At 38.7% G+C, this 20475-nt stretch overlaps 1 protein-coding gene across 2 annotated transcripts in view; it reads right to left on the reverse strand.

Annotated features, from left to right (window-relative positions):
- SPON1 (spondin 1) overlaps positions 1–20475 on the reverse strand; it is a 357717-nt gene that overhangs the window by 221765 nt on the left and 115477 nt on the right. For both annotated transcript variants that reach the window (XM_086339887.1, XM_086339886.1), the window contains exon 3: positions 1425–1558. In XM_086339887.1, coding sequence (XP_086196013.1) covers positions 1425–1531 — 107 coding nt within the window. In that variant the 5' untranslated portion in view covers positions 1532–1558. The remainder of the gene's footprint in view (positions 1–1424; positions 1559–20475) is intronic.

A 20475-nucleotide genomic window follows, 5' to 3' on the forward strand; every position in this document is an offset into this window, starting at 1 on the left:
AGATACATGTTATATATGGAGTTTATAGTTATATATAAATTCTACTGCTAAATTTAAAAAATCACTAACGTAGATTAATGCCAAAAGTCAAATTTCTCAAGGAATGTGAGAAAAGATGCTCAGCTTGCATTAAACTAAAGAAAACAATGATATCCATACAGATGGTAGCAAAGCCAGGCCAAATCCAGGGCTGAGTCTGGATAATGGACAGAGGCTCCAGATATCTGTATGTGTGTGTGTGTGTGTGTGTGTTTCCCCCCATAATCCAGGCACAGTTGGATCAAGAAACTTCAATGACTACAGAGCCTAAGAAAAATGCCTCCTTATCAGTCTCTTCTCAGGACCAGGCTGGACTTGTAAGTCTTAAGAAATGTTCTCCTGCCAGAGTTTCAAACAAGTGAACCAAATACATACATAATGCCTTGGGGGATCTGAAGAAGTGGAAGATGGTTGGGAAGTTTCCAGCTCCTAACTCCAGGAAAAAGTGTTTCTTGGATGCTGGCATTGGAGCCTTGGCCATCTACCCATGACGATTGGCCTTCTGAAATCCTAAACCCCCAGTATCACTCTATATAGCCTTTAAATATATTTAAAATATGGTATTTAAAATAGGTGATAACTGCATTTCTCAAACTGCTGAATGTTAATAGATGTCTCGGCAAAAAAGGAACTTTGCAGTCAAGTTTGGGAAATGTTGGGTGAAACCAAGTTAAACAGATTTCTTTTTGGCAGGACTTTGCAAAACCTTCAATATGTTAATATATGTTGTGAATCGGCAAGAAGGGGATATATAGCATACAGAATTCTCCAAACTTATTTAACCATAGAAATTGATTTCCTGCCCACTTGTTTACATCTCCCTGAACATCATTCTATGACATACAACTTTGGAAACACAGGTTTGAGATAATGCTGCCTTTCAGAGGAAAACCACTGACTGGCTAATACTTCTCATCACCTATTGTGACTCGCCTAAAGGAGGATCAAGGGCCCCAGAGAAGTGGTGCAAGAGGGTATTTTTAATGGGAGAAGGAAGATGACAGGATTATGAAGCTGAGCCTGGGCCCAATGGAGGTTATATTCAGGTCTCAGTCCGCTTAGCACAGTTTAAGGATATGGAGCATTAAATTCAAGATGGAGGAAGCCAAAAATTATCCTCAGCAGGGCTGTAATTTTTCTTAACCAGCCGGTGGATCATTATCTCCAGGAAGATAGTGATCAGAAGATCACTGTATGGGAAAAGCACTGATACTTTTTATAGCACTTTAGCAAAGATGGTCCGTTTTAGAGTCAAGATAATGGAGGGCAGAGAGATGATACAACTTGTCTGAGACCCCAGAAAAGCCACTTTTCCTTCTGCAACCACACCATGAGCCACCAAGGGAAGGGGAATGAAGAGTTCTGAGGATTCCACGTTCACTTACTTTAGAATTACGCAGCCAGTTCCTGCAGGTGGCGCTATCCAGAACACCTGGATCCGCGTCCGCCTCCGTGGGGTGCTTTCTGTGACCGCAACGGGGCAATTACTCATAAACTGTGTTTCTTCTTCATCTATGATCTGTGGAGAACCGGTGGAAAATAAACACGTTAAAAGGCAATGTCACTTTGGGAAGTTGTCGTGTTGACAATTCCTTAATTTTAGTTTTAAATCTGTCATTTTCTGTTAGCAGTTCTATATCTCCAGGACACCAGAATACTGCCTGGCACAGAATCCCATTCAATGTTTGTTCATTTAACATAAAGACAAGAGTATAGCTCAGGTTCTCTTCTCTCTGGGACCAGGATCTTATGTCAGCACTTTGAGGGACAGACCACTAGGTGATGATCTTGCTCATTGATTACAATAACCTGGGTTCCTGTTCAGGGAAGGTGGAGGGTGGGGAAGAGAGAATCCAAAGCAAGCACTATATACCTAGACTTCATGATTCAATCTTATAACTTGAAATTAAAATGTTAAAAGAAACTCCCCCATTTTGGAGGAAGTATCCCAAAGTACAGAAAGTCACCCAGTTTTATGCACTTCTGCAGCATTTCCTTTCTTTATTTGTGTTCTCTCAAGTCAGCCATCAAGGTTTTCCATGACATTGCAGAAAAGCTGGTAGTCATCCCCATCCCTCAAAGCCGTTTTCACCATTTCTCCTGCTTGCTTCCGGGTCTGCTGCCAGGATTTGCCTATCCCTCTCATAAAACCACAGACAATTTGACCTGGAAGGGTCTTTTGGGGAAAATCATCTAAGTCCAATGGGTCTTAAGTGCCAACCCCAGTTGATTGGTAGTAGCCTGGAGAATCCCAGGGACGGGGTAGCCCGGTGGGCTGCCATCTCTGGGGTCGCACAGAGTTGGACATGACTGAAGCGACTTAGCAGCAGCAGCAGGCTGTATCATGAGTAGTGTTAATATTAAGAGATAACATTTACTGAGTGTTTAGTATAGGCTAGGCACTAAGCTTCGGAGAAGGCAATGACATCCCACTCCAGTACTCTTGCCTGGAAAATCCCATGGATGGAGGAGCCTGGTAGGCTGCAGTCCATGGGGTCACTAAGAGTCAGACAAGACTGAGAGACTTCACTTTCACTTTTCACTTTCATGCATTGGAGAAGGAAATGGCAACCCACTCCAGTGTCCTTGCCTGGAGAATCCCAGGGACAGGGAGCCTGGTGGGCTGCCGTCTATGGGGTCGCACAGAGTCAGACACGACTGAAGCGACTTAGCAGCAGCAGGCACTAAGCTGAGTACTTTATATGAATTATTCATTAAATTTTCAAATACAATTTAGTGAGACTATATCCATATTGTATTTATTTTACTTAAAAACATTTTTTAAAAATTCCTCTTCTTTAGGAAAGCAGTTAAAAAATTGTCATATTATATATTTTCATCACTTCTCTCTCTTCCTTATTTACTACTCACTCATAAGAATTTTATATATGTTCTTTTGAATATATATATATACATATTCAGTTCAGTCACTCAGTCGTGTCCGACTCTTTGCGACCCCATGAATTGCAGCACAACAGGCCTCCCTGTCCATCACCAACTCCCAGAGTTCACCCAAACCCATGTCCATTGAGTCAGTGATGCCATCCAACCATCTCATCCTCTGTTGTCCCCTTATCCTCCTGCCCCCAATCCCTCCCAGCATCAGAGTCTTTTCCAATGAGTCAATTCTTTGCATGAGATGGCCAAAGTATTGGAATTTCAGCTTTAGCATCAGTCCTTCCAAAGAACACCTAGGATTGATCTCCTTTAGGATGGACTGGTTGGATCTCCTTGCAGTCCAAGGGACTCTCGAGTCTTCTCCCAACACCACACTTCAAAAGCATCAATTCTTTGGCGCTCAGCTTTCTTCACAGTCCAACTCTCACATCCGTACATGACCACTGGAAAAACCATAGCCTTGACTAGATGGACCTTTGTTGGCAAAGTAATGTCTCTGCTTTTGAATATGCTATCTAGGTTGGTCATAACTTTCCTTCCAAGGAGTAAACGTCTTTTAATTTCATGGCTGCAGTCACCATCTGCAATGATTTTGGAGCCCCATAAATTAAAGTCTGACACTGTTTCCACTGTTTCCCCATCTATTTCCCATGAAGTGATGGGACCAGATGCCATGATCTTCGTTTTCTGAATGTTGAGCTTTAAGCCCGCTTTTTCACTCTCCTCTTTCACTTTCATCAAGAGGCTTTTGAGTTCCTCTTCACTTTCTGCCATAAGGGTGGAGTCATCTGCATATCTGAGGTTATTGATATTTCTCCCGGCAATCTTGATTCCAGCTTTTGCTTCTTCCAGCCCAGTGTTTCTCATTATGTACTCTGCATATGTTATGTATGTATAATTTATTTGAAATTACATAGAGTTGTTTTGTATTTTAATATTTCTGTCACATAATCTTTTTTCCCCCAAATGTTTTATTTTGTATTGTTACAGCCAATTAACAAGCAATGTTGTGATAGTTTCAGGTGAACAGCGAAGGGAAGAAGGGACTCAACCACACATAAACAGATACCCATTTCCCCCCAGACGCCCCTCCCATCCAGGCTGCCACATAACATCGAGCAGAGTTCCACGTGCCATATAGTTCACTTAATCTTAGTATGTCAGTTTTACTACATGTGAATGTAACACTGATACTGCCTGCTGCCTAGTACTCCACTGAAAGCATAGACCACATTTTACTCACCATTATCCCACTGAGGGGCACTGAGCTGACTTCCAGCTCTTTTCCTCCACAAACATTACTGTAATGCAAATCCTCAAGTTGCTCTGCTTTTGAACCTACATGAGAGTTTCTCAGTAATATAAACCATGTAGTGGAACTGTTGGTTGTGAGGTTGTGGGTCTAGCCATATTAATTTTACAAGTGGTACCAGATTGTTCTGCAAAATGGGTATACCTATTTTTATTTTACAAGCTATGCACATCTGTTTCCATTTCCCCCTATCCTCACTAGTACTTGTGATTACTGGACTTTCCAATTGTTTCCAATCTGATATAAAATAGTAGCATGTTTTCATTTAATACTAGCCATTGAGCATTGCTTTATAAATTTATCAGGGTTCTTCTGGGAATTGCCAGCTCAGAATCTTTACCAATGGATTTTTCTCTTTTTGTCGGTTTGTAGGACTTTCTCGGTATGAATTGCTCATCGTTGACAAACATCTTTGTGTCACCCAGCTGTTTATCTTACACTTGGAATTCTTTAATAACTTTTATCTAGTCAAATTTATCAATTCTTTTCCTATGGCTTGCACTTTTTTGGTCTTGCCTAAAAAACTGAGATCAGAAAGACATTCTCTAGTATTTTCTTTCATAAGTTTTGTAACTTCATTTTCACACAGGTCTTAAATCCATTTAGAATTTGCTTTTTAATATCATGGTGTAGAGATCCAAATCTATTTTCTCCATACTGTGAGCTACTTTTTAAAAAGTTAATTAATTTTTTAGAGTAGTTTTAAGTTCACAGCAAAAGTACAGGGAGTTCCCGTATATCCCATTCCCATACATGCCTAACCTTCCCCATTATCAACATCAGGCACCAGAGTGGCACATTTGTTACAACTGATACATCATCACTCAAAGTCCATAGTTTACATTACTGTTCACTCTTGGTTTTGTATATTCTATGGGTTTTGACAAATGTATAATAATATATATCCACCATTGTAGTATTGTATTGATTAATTTCACTGCCTTAAAAGTCCTCTGTGCTCTGCCTGTTCATCCCTTCCTTTCCCCAATCCCTGGCAATTATTAAACTTTTGTTGTAATTTTTATGAGTTTCAGGAGGTTTTTTTGTTGATCTTTCAGATTTTCTTTGTAGACAATCATGTTGTCTGCAAACAAACACAGTTTTATTTCTTCCTTTCAAATCTGTATCTTTCATTTCCTTATTTGTTACATTACCTAGGATATCCAGTATGATGTTGAAAAGTAATGGTGACAGGAGACATCCTTGCCTTGTTCTTGACCTTTGCAGGAAAGTCTCAAGTTTCTTACCAATAAGTATGATATTAAGTATATGTTATTTGTATGCTCTTTATCACGTTAAGGACCTTTATCTCTATTCATAGTTTGCTGAGAGTTTTTATCATGAATGGATGTTAGATTTCATTCAATGTTTTTCCTGCATCTATTGATGTGATCATGTGATTTTTCTTCTTTTGCCTGTTGATGTGATAGATTATATTACTTGATTTTTCAAGTGTTGAGCCAGCCTTGTATGACTGGGATAAATCCCACTTGGTTATGGTGTCTATTCTTTTCACATACTGTTGTATTTGATTTTCTAATATTTTACTGAGGAATTTTGCATCTTTGTCCATGAGAGATATAGGTTTGCAATTTTCCTTTTCCTGCAATGTCTTTGTCTATTTTTGGTATTAGGGTGACACTGGCCTCAGAGAATGAGTTAGGAAGTAGAAAATTGGTATAATTTCTTCCTTAAATGTTTGTGGAATTCATCAGTGAACCTGTCTCAGTCTGGTGCTTTCTGTTTTGGAAGGATTTTATTATTGATTCAATTTCTTTAAAAAATTTTTTTCTACTTTCTTTATTTTTCTATTTCTTATTTTGTGAGTTTTGGCAAATTGTGTCTTTCAAGGAATTGGTCCATTTCATCTAGGTCATCAAAATTGTGAACATTCATAACATACCTTTATTATTCTTTTAGTGGTCATGGGATCTGTAGTGATGTCCCTTCTTTCATTTCTAATATTAGTAGTTTGTGTCTTCTCTGGTTTTTGTTCAGTTAGCCTGTCTAAGGGCTTATCAATCTTATTGATCTTTTCAAGAGCCAGCTTTTTGGTTTTGTTGATTTTCTCTGATTTTTTTTCAATTTCATTGATTTATGCTTTAATTTTTTAAATTATTTTTTCCTCCTTATTTTATATATTTTTCTTTTCTTTCTTTAGTTTCCTAAAGTGGAAGCTTAGATTATTGATTTAAAGTTTTTCTGCTTTTCTATGGAGAAGGCAATGGCCCCCCACTCCAGTACTCTTGCCTGGAAAATCCCATGGATGGAGGAACCTGGTAGGCTGCAGTCCATGGGGCCACTAAGAATCAGACACGACTGAGCGACTTCACTTTCACTTTTCACTTTCATGCATTGGAGAAGGAAATGGCAACCCACTCCAGTGTCCTTGCCTGGAGAATCCCAGGGGTCGGGGAGCCTGGTGGGCTGACGTCTATGGGGTCGCACAGAGTCGGACACGACTGAAGTGACTTAGCGGCACAGCTGCTTTTCTAATATGTACATTCAATGATACAAATTTCTCTTACGTGCTGCTTTCATTGCATTGTGCAGATTTTAAGTTGCATTTTCACTTTCATTTAGTTCACAATATTTTAAAATTTCTTCTGAAATTTCTTCTTTGACTCGTGTGTCGGTTAAAAATGTGTGGTTTAATCGCCAAGTATTTGAGGATTTTACAGTTACCTTTCTGTTATTGATGTCTAGTTAATTCTACTGTGGTTTGAGAGCAGATATTGTATGATTTCTATCCTTTTAAAATTTGCTAACATGTGTCTTATGACCCAAAATGTGATCTATCTTATTGAATGTTCAATGTGAGCTGGAGAACAATATGTCATCTGCTATTGTTGAATAAAGTAGTCTATAGATGTCAATTAGATCCAGTTGATTGATGGCACTGTTTAGCTGAACTATGTCCTTACTGATTTTCTGTCTGCTACATCTGTCCATTTCAGATAGAGGGGGATCAACATCTACAACTGTGACAGTGAACTTATCTAAATCGATAGTATTTGCAGTTCTATCAGTTTTTAGCTCACATATTTTGCCATTGGTATATATGGCAAAAAAATCACCACATGAGTCTAGTTAACATCAGTCACCATCCACAGTTATACAATTTTTTCTTGTGATAAGAAATTTTAAGATTTACTCTCTTAACAACTTTTGAATATGCAACACAGTACTATTAACTGGAGTTGTAACGGTCTTGATTTTGATCCACTGACAATCTTTTAATTCGTATATTCAGACCACTAACGATTCAGGTGACTATTGATATAGGCAGATTAATATTTACCATATTTGTTGCTTTGTTTTTTGTTCCTGTTTGTCTTCCACACTTTTTCTATACTTCTGGTTTTAACTGAGAATTTTACATAATTCTATCTTTTCTTTCTCAGCATATCGGTTGTTCTGGAGTTTTCAGTAGATGTTTACAACTAATCCAAGTTTACTTTCAAATATCACTATACTGCTTCAACGGAGAAGGCAATGGCAACCCACTCCAGTACTCTTGCCTGGAAAATCCAATGGGCAGAGGAGCCAGGTAGGCTGTAGTCCATGGGGTCGAGAAGAGTCGGACACGACTGAGCGACTTCACTTTCACTTTTCACTTTCATGCATTGGAGAAGGAAATGGCAACCCACTCCAGTGTTCTTGCCTGGAGAATCCCAGGGATGGGGGAGCTTGGTGGGCTGCCGTCTATGGGGTTGCACAGAGTCGAACACAATTGAAGCGACTTAGCAGCAGCAGCAGCAACAGCATACTGCTTCAAAGATATTACAAGTGCCTTGTAATAACAAAATACTCCTAATTCCTTCCTTCTTTCACTTCTATCATTGCTTCCAATCATTTCACTTACACATAAACATATATAAGCACATATAGACATAAATATATATAATTAAATACATCATTGCTATTATTTTGAATAAATTATGTTAGATCAATTAAGAAAAATTAAAAAATTTATTTTACCTTAATTTATTCCTTCTTTATAAAGATCTGAGTTCCTGACCTATGTTATTTTTCTTCTCTCTAAAGAATTTTAAACTTTCTTGCAAGGTGGGGCTACTGGTGACAAATTCCCGTTTTTTTGTTTTTGTCTGAAGAAGAATTTTTATCTTTTTCAATTTTGAAGAATAATTTCATAGGGTATTGAGTTCTGAATTGGTGGCTTTTTTCTCAACACATTAAATATTTCACCCCACTCTTTTCTTATTTGCATGGTTTCTGAGAAGTAGGACATAATTGCTATCTCTGTTCCTCTGTAGGTAAGGTGTTTTTTCCTTCTGGTTTCTTTCAATACTTTTTTTATCTTTAATTTTCTATAGTTTGAAAATGATATGCTTGGATATAGTTTTGTTTTTTTTTTTTTGGCATTTATTGTTCTTGGTATTCTCTGAGCTTCCTGGATCTCTGGTTTTGTGTCTGATACTAATTTGAGGAAATTCTTAGTCATTATTGTCTCAAATATTTTTTCTGTCCTTTCTTCTCCTGGTATTCCTATTATACATATGTTATGCCTTTTGTAGTTTTCTCACAGTATTTGTATTGGGTTTGTTTGCCAGAAAGTTTGTTTGCCGTTTTCCAGCTCACCTTACAGAAAAGGCTGAGTTAACTTTTTGGCCAGCCTAATATATTCTGTTCTGTTTTTTTCAATCTTTGTTCTCTTTTTTTTCAATTTTAGTACTTTTTGTTGCTATATCCTCAAGCTCACAGATTCCTCAGCTGTGTCCAGTCTCCTAGTAAGTCCATCAAAGGCATTTTTCATTTCTGTTACAAAATTTTTGATGTCTAGCATTTCTTTTCAGTTTTCCTTAGGATTTCCATCTCTGCTTACATTACCTGTTTCTGCATGCTGTCCACTTTATCCATTAGAGCCCTTAGCATATTAATCATTGTTGTTTCAAATTCCCAGTCTGATAATTCCAATATCCCTGCTGTGTCCGTTTCTGATGCATTCTCTATCTCTTCAAAAGTGTTTTTTTGCCTTTGGTTTGCCTTTTAATATTTTATTGCAAGGTGCACACGATGTGCTGGGTAGAAGGAACTGAAGTGAGTAGGCTTTTAGCAACACGTAGACACACCTTGTGTTTTTAAAACTAATACAATTATGTAAAGTTTAAAAATAAAATAAAATTTAAAAAAAATAATAAAGTAAAAAATAAAAAAAATAAAAATAAAAATTGGAGGATAATTGCTTTACAATATTGTGGTAGACTCTGCCACACATCAGGGTAAATCAGTCATAATTATATATATATATCCCTTCCCTCTTGGCCCTCCCCTCACCATAAGATAAACCTTGCTTTATTGTGGCTCTACTTTATTGCATTTCACAGACACTGCATTTTGTATAAGTTGAGGGTTTGTGGCAACACTGCATTGTCAGATGATGGTTATCATTTTTTAGAAGTACTTTAAAATTAAAGGCAAGTCTTTTTTAGACATAATGCTATTGCACACTTAATAGACTATAGTATATTGTAAACATAACTTTTATATGCCCTGAGATACCAAAAATTTCATGTGATTAGATTTATTGCAATCTCTACTTTATTGCAGTGGTCTGGAACTGAACCAATAATATCTCTGAAGGATGCTTGTATTAAGGTGTCAGGGAGAGGAAGTGTTCTATGGTCTCACTCTTTTGGTGACTTGTACCCCTGGACTGTGAATTTCACATGTGCGTCTCAGCTTCCCCCCACTGCTTAGGTGGGACTGGATGGCTGGAGTTGTATATTTCCCTTCCCCCAGATAGGCTCTGGTAAAATATCTTCTGAGAGCAAGGACTTGTTAAGAAGAACAGAATGCTCTGGTGTCTTTAAAAATAGTTCCTTTTCTGCTCCCCTTGCCAGAAGCATGAAGAGACTTTTCTCTGATATTCACTTTATGCACTTACTAGAGCTCCTGTAGGGGAAACCCATAAAAGTTATTCCCCCTCCCCACCAATGACTAGGGATCTCTGGAGTTTCTAACTCTCAGACCTGTCTATATTGAGCCTCAAGCAATTCATCCATTATAGTTCAGGCTTTCCTACTTTGACAGGTGCAGGTTTCTGCTCTGGGAGGTTGTGATTCTCCACATCCTCCATCTACCTCTCCAGTTCGAGGGCAGCAGTTTTCCCTGTGGCCGTACTTCTCTCATGGATCTACAAAGAATTTTTGATTTTTCTGTTTAATCAGCATTTTATTTGTTAGGATGGAGCTGCTGCTGCTGCTAAGTCGCTTCAGTCATGTCCAACTCTGTGCGACCCCATAGATGGCAGCCCACCAGGCTTCCCTGTCCCTAGGATTCTCTAGGCAACAACAATGGAGTGAGTTGCCATTTCCTTCTCCAATGCATGAAAGTGAAAAGTGAAAGTGAAGTCGCTCAGTTGTGTCTGACTCTTATCGACCCCATGGACTGCAGCCTATCAGGCTCCTCCGTCCATGGAATTTTCCAGGCAAGAGTACTGGAGTGGGTTGCCATTGCCTTCTCCAGTGACTTCTAAACTCCTTACATGTGGGCCTAGAAGCTGAAAGTCCATACTGTAATCTACTTTTAACACCACTTAATCCATCTTTCCTCCACTTTGTGATGCTACTTTTGTCATGTAAAGAGTGACCATGAAATTTATTGTCCAAACAAGGATGAACAAGTTTGTTATTGATAATTATGCTGTGACAACTGCCAAAACTGGAACTTTCCCAGGCAAATGGGGCATACGTTCAACTTAATAATATACCAGGTTCCCAAATACTGACATTATTATTAAGCAGTCTACTCTGGTTCCTCTTCCCCAAAGCATTGTAATATATTTTAATATCTTCATTCCTTGTTCTTCATTATCAACACTGTGTAATCTCTTTGTGCATCTTTATTTCTTCATAAATGGCATAAATACACTAAAAACTCCTTTGCTTCTCTGTCATTTTATCTTCCTGATGTGATAAAACCCCAGCCACTCATGCCTGTGCAGTTCAGTGCTCCTGGACAAAGTCATGTAATGACGCCAATTGTCTCCTATATTAATCTGACTCCTAGCCTCAGGTCTGCCCTGGACCCCGCTGTATATATCTGGTAAACCATTACCTTTCCACTGTCAACAACAATGATTTCAAATCTCCACTCTCTCCAAATCTCTTCTTTCACTCTTATTGTATTACCTTGCCTCTTACTTGATAGAAAAACAGAAGTTATAAGATTTAAAGTCCTTCACTTTCCCTTCTGTATCTACCCTGTCCTTTTTCATTCTTGTTGTAACAGAGGAACCTCACTTCACTTTCATCTCTGCTCTCATCCATCTTCCTAACTCTAACAATTACCCCATTTCTCTCCTCCAGATTCAACATTCGTCCCAGCCGAATCATTCCCATTAATTTTGTAAGCACATTTGAGTCTTTCCTGTTGAAAAAATCAAGACACCTTCACTTAACTCTTCCTCTGCCTCCAGATATGGTATTTTCTCTTCTTTTCATCACAATAAGTAAATTGAATGAATTGGCCATACCGCCAGTCTTCACCTCCTGTTCATTCTTCTCATCCTAGTCTGGGGTGCTTGGGGGGTACCTCATACTACTAACACAGCTCTAGCTAAGGCCATCAGTGGTTTCTGCAGTGCTTCACCAACTAGATCTACATAGACCTTCTTGACTGTCCTCCCACGGTTTCTCTGTCAGCTCCCCCTTGCCCTCTCCCCACCTCCACTTTCCTATTCACTGTCTCTACTTTCTTTGGCTGCTGATCCTCCTCTACTGACCTTTAAACTTGAAATTACTCAAAGCTCAGCCCTAACTCTCCTATTCCGACTTTAGCCCTTCTCTGTAGGTGACCTCATTCAACTCATAGCATTGCTACCTAAGTGTGTATGATTCACGTGTTTATATTTCCAGTCCTAGCCACTTCTCTGAGCTCAAGTATGTATCTCCAAACTTCTATCTGCTACTTGTACTACCTCTTGGTTAAAAATCTCCAAACTTCTATCTGCTACTTGTACTACCTCTTGGTTAAAACATATGTCAAATCCACCTTGGCAACAACTAATTTATCTTCCCTCTAACCTGGTCCTGCTCCAAGCGTGCAAGTCAGAAATGCAGGGTGTCACCCTTGGCTCTTCCCTCTGTCTCACCCTTCATATCCAAATGCTGTCCATGTTAGCTTCCAAATGTCTCTTGAACTCCTACTACCATCCCCATTACTACCATAGACTACTATCCTTACTACTTCAGACTAAGGTACATCGTTTTTAACCTGAACTAATAGAAAATTATCCTAACTGGTCTCCATACATCTTCTCTTGCCTTTCTTCAATTTGTTCTCTGTACTATAAGCCAGAGTTATCTTTTAAAAGCACAAGTATATTATCTTCCTCCTTAGAACAGTTCAACAGCTTTCCATTGTTTCCAGAATCAAGACTGAAATCCTTAAGAGTCAAGTCCCCGCCTTCCCACCTCTCCAGCCTCATGCCATCTCCCTGCTCGCTTTCTGCACTTGGCTATTCTCATCTTGTGATTTCTCTTGCAAAAGCCTGGTCAATTACTTTTCCCTTCTTCTTCCTTCCCTTCCTCCCTTTATCTCAGCTCACTCATCCATCTCAATGAAAAATCTTCTCTGTCTTCTTTCGTTGTGGCAATTTTTCCTCTTATGTGTTCTCATATATCATCCCTCTCCCTTCAGACATTTCAGCACTTCTAATTTTGATAGCATTTGTTTGAGTTCTTAACTAACATCTACTTCTCTGATAATCTGTAAGCTACATGAGGGAAGGCATTCTGTCTCTTGCTTTTTATCTTTGCCTGTTTCCTCAGCACTTAGCACCATGCCTGATGCCTAAGAGGTGTGCACTGAAGATCTAGGTATTCTGCCTCTTCCCTTTAATTGTGGGATGGCTGTACATCCTGGCTGCAGTATCTGTCTTTACTCCCTATTCAGACAACTCCCTGGATATCCTTCTGACTTTAGATTTTGTTTTTCTAGATGATTATTAATAGCCTTGATAATATTAATAGTTTTCATTTTTGACCACTTTCTATTACCTAAGGACTTTACATATATGATTTCCATTGTCTTCCAATAATTAAGCACTATTAATCAAGATTTCTGGGAGAAATACCAATAACCTCAGATATGCAAATGACACTACTCTTATGGTAGAAAGTGAAGAGGAACTAGAGAGTCTCTTGATGGAAGTGAAAGAGGAGAGTGAAAAAGCTGGCTTAAAACTCAACATTCAAAAAATGAAGATCATGGCATCTGGTCCCATCACTTCATGGCAAATAGATGGGGAAACAATGACACTTGATTTTCTCGGGCTCCAAAATCACTGCAGATGGTGACTGCAGCCATGAAATTAAAAGATGCTTGCTCCTTGGAAGAAAAGTTATGACCAACCTAGACAGTGTATTAAAAAGCAGAGACATTACTTTGCCAACAAAGGTCTGTCTAGTCAAAGCTATGGTTTTCCAGTAGTCATGTATGGATGTGAGAGTTGAACCATAAAGAAAACTGAGCACTAGAGAATTGATGCTTTTGAACTGTGGTGTTGGAGAAGACTCCTGAGAGTTCCTTGGACTGCAAGGAGATCAAACCAGTCAATCCTAAGGGAAGTCTGTTCTGAATCTTCATTGGAAGTACTGATGCTGACGCTGAAGCTCCAATACTTTGGCCACCTGATGCAAAGAACTGACTCATTAGAAAAGACTCTGATGCTGGGAAAGATTGAAGGCAGGAGGAGAAGGGGGCAACAGAGGATGAGATGGTTGGATGGCATCCCTGACTTGATGGACATGAGTCTGAGCAAGCTTCAGGAGTTGGTGATGGACAGGGAAGACTGGCGTGATGCAGTCCATGGGGTTGTAAAGAGTTGGACATGACTAAGTGACTAGACTGACTGAAGCCTATTCTTGAGGAAACTACTGTCATGCATATGGATGAAATAACCTGTTCAAATCCCACAGTGGTGGAGCCAGGGTTTGCCCTCAGCCACATCTGCTCTAAAGCCCTTGCTCTTTTCGCTACACCACTGTTAGGTTCTTCCTAATAGTGTCATGTTAAGTAAGGATTTCTCTCGAGCCAAGTTGAGTCTTGTGGAACCACCCATACTGGACTAGCCCACAACAACTAAACACCCCACTCCAACACATACACATAAGTACTTGGTAAATGTAATTCTGCTTCTTATTTTCTTAAAGGGCATTTAGATTCCCTTCTGCAGCTTTGTTGGTATAAGTGTAAATTTCCCACATTGAGATTGTCTTGGAATTGCACAGTTGATCTCCCTGAGACCCCCTCTACTGGTGGTTACGGAGAAATTTTCCAGGTACTTTTAACCTTAAATCTTTAAACTTCTTGAGAGGGTTCTGGGTGACTATATTGGGAAAGCCAGAGGGAACTAAAATTTAATTAGCACCTACTATGTGCCAGGTACTTAACATGGTCACATCTTTGAATCCTTGATGGGAATAACTATTCACATAGATAAGAAAATAAAAGTCAGAGTGGTCTGGTCTGGATTCTGACTCAGGGATGTCTGAAAGTAAAGCCTGCACCTCTGAAAATATCCCAGTGGGGATAAGACTCAGATCCTTGGCCCAGCACTGAAACAAAGAAGAATGTTTGCCAAGCCATGGAAGCCACCTTAGGCAAATACGATGGTTTATCTACAGCTTCAGTTGCCAGATGGTAGTTGAGATTATTGAGATTGAATAGAAGGGGTTATTTCCTTCAATTCAGAGGATGCTCCCAAAGTTGTTTGTTTTTCAGAAAATATCAGCTTTATCCAACAAACATTGGGCCTATCAAAACTTATTCTTATCCCTTTTCCCACTTTCCAAACATCTCCTCATTTGTCCTGGTCTAGAGAAGACCCACTTTGGTAGCCACCAAATAAAAGAAAGTCACTTAAAAAGGATTCAGCACTTGTTTTGATCTGTATCTTCCCTTCTGAGTACTTGGGACTAGAAAATTAAAACATATTATAATGGGTGGCTGTGTCTGATAGTAGTATTATGGGTGATTCTTGCTTCCTTTCTATGCTTTTTGTAGTTTCTACATTTTCTAAAATGGTGATGTATTGCTTTAAATGAAGAGGTGTCTAATTTTAAAGTGACTTCATTACAACATTCAATGGGTAAAGTTTCTTTTTTTTAAAAAAAAATGTAAGCTAAAATAAATCTTCCCCGGTAAAGTTAAAGTTTAAAGTGACTGGGGAGAGATTTGTAAGTAAGGTAGGCTGCTTGACTCCCTGTGAGAGAGAGAAATTGGGAGATTTGCAACTGGTCTTCACCCAATTAGGTGAGGTAGCCAGGTAAGGTAGACCCAAATTTAGCCAGGTGAACAAGGTTTAATATCCAGAATATTGGGCAACCTATCATTAAGGAAAAATGGTTGGGTATTTTGTCATGAATAGGCCTTTTCAAATATTGGGAACTTTTCATGCTATCTCATTAGCATGACTTTTTAAGGCTTCCAAAACTTTCCAATTACAATCCTGAATCACCTACCATAACCATTTTGAAACCTGTATCATGCGTACCTTTACCCTCATCCTATTTATGGCCTCACTTTCTTTTCAGACTCGCATGCACAATACTTCTTTGCTACGTCTAATTTTGGCTCCCCTCTCAACTCTGACCTGGATTCTCTCTCCTGACATGTTGTCTCACCCTTTCTGGTCTGACAGATGTAATTGTCAGGAGACCAACCCGTATACTATCAAGGTCCTGGATAAAGTCACAAGCTTTCTAAAAAGTGGGTGGACCACGGCAGCGGAACATCCAGGAAAATACTATTCAGAAGTTCTTGTAGTTGGCATCTTCGACGTTTGTCTTCCAAAAGCATAACCCTAGAGATCAGAACTAGTGGTCAGGACCAGGTGTTCAGTTCCCACATGAGAATCATAGACAAGTCAGATAATTGGAACAGGAACCTGGAATGACATCCACAGCAGGAAAATGGTTCCACAAGCATGGCTTGGAGAGGAGTTGGCAGGAGAGGTTAGATTTTTGCATTGGGATAAGAAGGAACTTCTGCCTGGTGGGGTTGGAATTGATATAAAATGTAAGAAAATAACTCCAGAGCCCAGTGGTCAATGCAGGGCACCATGACCAAGGATACCTATCAGAGATTGAGATGAGGAAAGTGGTTGCTTAAGCAGCTGTCCTCAAGTCCTTATTGATCTAGGGAGTAGGTGGTCTGAGTCTGAAGGAAAGGGCAAGTAAATACAAATTGTTAAGTCAGAGAGGGTAAGGGAAATTGACGGTTAGGGACCAGGTTAGAGAATGAGAGAATATACATCCTATTGCATCATCTTATTCATATTTCTTCTCTAGAGGTTTGTGAGAAGTAGCAGGTTCTCAGTATATAGCTAGGTGTTTCCCTAACACCTTAGCCGGATTGTATTAACACAGGAGAAAGATACTCTGTAGAGGAGAAACAAGAATATAGGCATACCTTGGAGATACTGTGGGCTTAGGGTCAGATCTCTCTAATAAAGTGAACATTGCAATAAAGTGAGTCACATGAATATTTTGGCTTGGTACATGAAGGCTGTATATCATCACCCTGCTTATTTAACTTATATGCAGAGTACATCGTGTGAAATGCTGAGCTGGATGAGGCACAAGCTGGAATCAAGATTGCCGGGAGAAATATCAATAACCTCAGATATGCAGAAAGTGAAGAGAAACTAAAGAGCTCTTGAGGAAGCTAAAAGAGGAGAGTGAAAAAGCTAGCTTAAAACTCAACATTCAAAAAACTAAGATCATGGCATCCAGTCCCATCACTTCATGGCAAATAGATGGGGGAACAATGGAAACAGTGACAGGCTTTATTTTCTTGGGCTCCAAAATCACTGCAGATGGTAACTGCAGCCATGAAATTAAAAGATATTTGCTCCTTGCAAGAAAAACTATAACAAACCTAGACAGCATATTAAAAAGCAGAGACATTACTTCACCAACAAAGGTCCATCTAGTCAAAGCTCTGGTTTTTCCAGTAGTCATGTACAGTTGTGAGAGCCGGACAATAAAAATGGCTGAGTACTTAAGAACTGATGCATTCAAATTGTAGTGTTGGAGAAGACCCTTGAGAGTCCCTTGGACAGCAAGGAGAGCAAGTCAGTCAATCCTAAAGGAAATAAACCCTGAATATTCCTTGGAAGGTCTGATGCTAAAGCTGAAGCTCCAATACTTTGGCCACCTGATGCAAAAAACCAACTCACTGGAAAAGACTCCAATGCTGGGAAAGACTGAAGGCAGGAGGAGAAGGGGAAAACAGAAGATAAGATGGTTGGATGGTATCACCAACTTAATGGCCATGAGTTTGAGCAAACTCTGGGAGATGGTGAAGGACAAGAAAGCTTGGCATACTGCAGTCCATGGGGTCACAAAGAATAGGATATTACTGAGTGACTGAACAACAAATAAAAATTATATTTACAATGAAAAATGCTCATCATCACTGATTATTAGAAAAATGCAAATCAAAACTACAGTGAGGTACCACCTCACACCAATTAGAATGGACATCATCAAAAAATGTACAAAAAATAAATGCTGGAGAGGGTGTGCAGAAAAGAGAACCCTACTGCATTGTTTGGGAATGTAAACTGGGGCAGCCAGTATGGAGAACAGTATGAAGTTTCCTTAAAAAACTACAAATAGAGAAACCATATAATCCAGCAATCTTACTTCTGGGAATATACCCAGAAAAGACAAAAACTCTTCCTTCAAAAAGATACCACACCCCATTGTTCATAGGAACATTATTTACAAAAGCCAAGGCATGGACGCAACCTAAACGTCCATCAACAGATGAATGGATAAAGAAGATGAAACACACACACACACCCTGGAATGTACTCAGTCATAAAAAGAATGAAGTAATGCCATTTGCAGCAACATGGACGGACCTAGAGATCATCGTACTAAGTGAAGTCAGTCAGACAAAGAAAGACAAATACCATATGATATTACTTTTATGTGGAATCTAAAAAAAACAATACAAATGAGCTTATTTACAAAACAGAAATAGACTCAAAGACTTAGAAAGCAAACTTATGGTTACCAAAGGGGAGGGGAGGGAGGGATAAGTTAGGAACTTGGGGCTAACATATACAGAATACTATAATAAAATAGGTAACCAACAGTGACCTACCATATAGCACATGATATACAATATCATGTAATAATCTATAAGGGAAAAAGAATCTGAAGAACAGATGTGTATATAACTGAATCAGTTTGCTGTACACCTGAAACTAACATAACATTGTAAATCAAATACACTTCAATAAAAAATTAAATTTAATTTAAAAAAATTTAAAGGTTAAAATTTAAAGAAGAAAAAATTATGTTTATTGTATACTATACTCTATTAAGTGTGCAACAGCATTTTGTAAAAACCCACAATCTATTCATATTTATTAATAATACTTTATTGCTAAAAAATTCTAACCATGTGCACACTGCTATATTTACAATGAATAGCCAACAAGGACTTACTGTATAGCACATGGAATTCTGCTCAGTGTTGTATGGCAGCCTGGATGGGAGGGGAGTTTGGTGGAGAATGGATACGTGTATACATATGGCTGAATCCCTTCACTATTTACCTGAAACTACCACAACATTTTTAATCGGCTCTACCCCAATACAAAATAAAAAGTCTTAAAAAACCTTAACCATCATCTGAGTCTTTTGCAAGTCATAATCTTTTTGCAATAATAACATCAAAGATCAATGATCACAGATCACTACAACAAATACAATAATAATGAAATATTTCAAGAATTACCAAAATGTGACATAGAGACATGAAGTAAGCATATATTGCTATAGAAATGGTGCTGATAGTCTGGCTTGACCCAGGGTTGCTGCGAAACTTCAATTTGTAAAATATACAATGCCTGCTAAGTACAGTAATGTAAAGTGTGGTAAAATGAGGTATGACTATACTTGTTTATTATAGGACAATCAGAAAATGCAAAGAAGCAAAAATTATGAAATAAACAATATTCACAATTCAACTACCCCCAAGACAGTTATTACTATTTGATGTTTATCTTTTCCGAATATACATATACACACAAACATACATGAAATCCTAAAAAAACAGAAGTACACGACACTGTCTTTTTCACTCAACAACACGTTGTGAACGTCCTTCCTTTCTACTCAGTATGTAACTCAACACAGTCCTCTATGGCTGCAGAAGGCCCCATGGTATGGACAGCACACAGTTTACCTAACAAACTTCAGAGTGTTGAATATTTTATTGTTTACAATTTGGGGTTATTGCAATTATCTCTTACAGCTAAATTTCACATCTTTAATTTTCTGAAATTAATGCCCATTATTGTTATTGGATCTGCCCAGGAAGGGACTTTGAAACACTTCAGTAAGATCTGAGAGAGCACCCAAAGAAAATTACCCCAGTCATTAAATCACCCCTTTCCAGTTTCCCATGTATATTTTCTCCAGCTGAAAGTCATGGAATGAAAGATATAATTGCTTTGTCTTTTATGGAAGAGTTTTCAAGACAGATTTTTAAAAATTAAACAATGATTTTACCTTTATGGCTCAATAGAGTTCATTATAGAAAAGTGTACAAAAATAAAAAAGTAAAGGGGAAAATAGTCCCCTACTGGCTCAATAATTTTGGTTTGTTTCCTTCTAGAGTTTCCTCTGTTTATACTTTGAAATTTATACACAGTTGTATTCATAATTTGTGTATAATGTTATCTTATTTTTCCTGTTTGTCCTAGGAGCCTTCACATTTTTCCAGGGTTTTATCAGTTCATCAGAAACATCATTTGAACATCAGTGTTGGCTGTATTACCCTGTATAGCTTTTGACAGTGGTCCCCTCTTCTAGGCTATAAAGATTTAGGACCAAATCTGTTTTCCTTCCTTACAAAGACTGTCACCTCCCAGTTCCTCCCAGTTGTTAGAATCCCTTTCTGCTCTAGCATCTCTTCCAACAGATTATTTTTCATTGTATTCATTTTTTTTTTCTTTTACCCTTTCAGCGTTATTTTTTCTTTCCCAGGGCATGTCCCCCACCTCCCAGACCAGAGAAGCACGTGAGAAGCTGAGGAAGGAGCAGAGGGGAGGTGGCCATGAGCGTCACAGGGGGCCCCTCTGACGTTGCTCTGGGTACACAGCCTTCAATCCACAGAGGTCAAGTTCCAAGAGCTGATGGATGTTTGCTCCCCATGAAAAACAGATTAATTCTGCATGC

This window comes from Bos grunniens, chromosome 15 (genome assembly GCF_055505025.1).
Source record: "Bos grunniens cultivar Pamir isolate PY7600 chromosome 15, Bosgru_T2T1.0, whole genome shotgun sequence".
Lineage (NCBI taxonomy): Eukaryota > Metazoa > Chordata > Mammalia > Artiodactyla > Bovidae > Bos > Bos grunniens.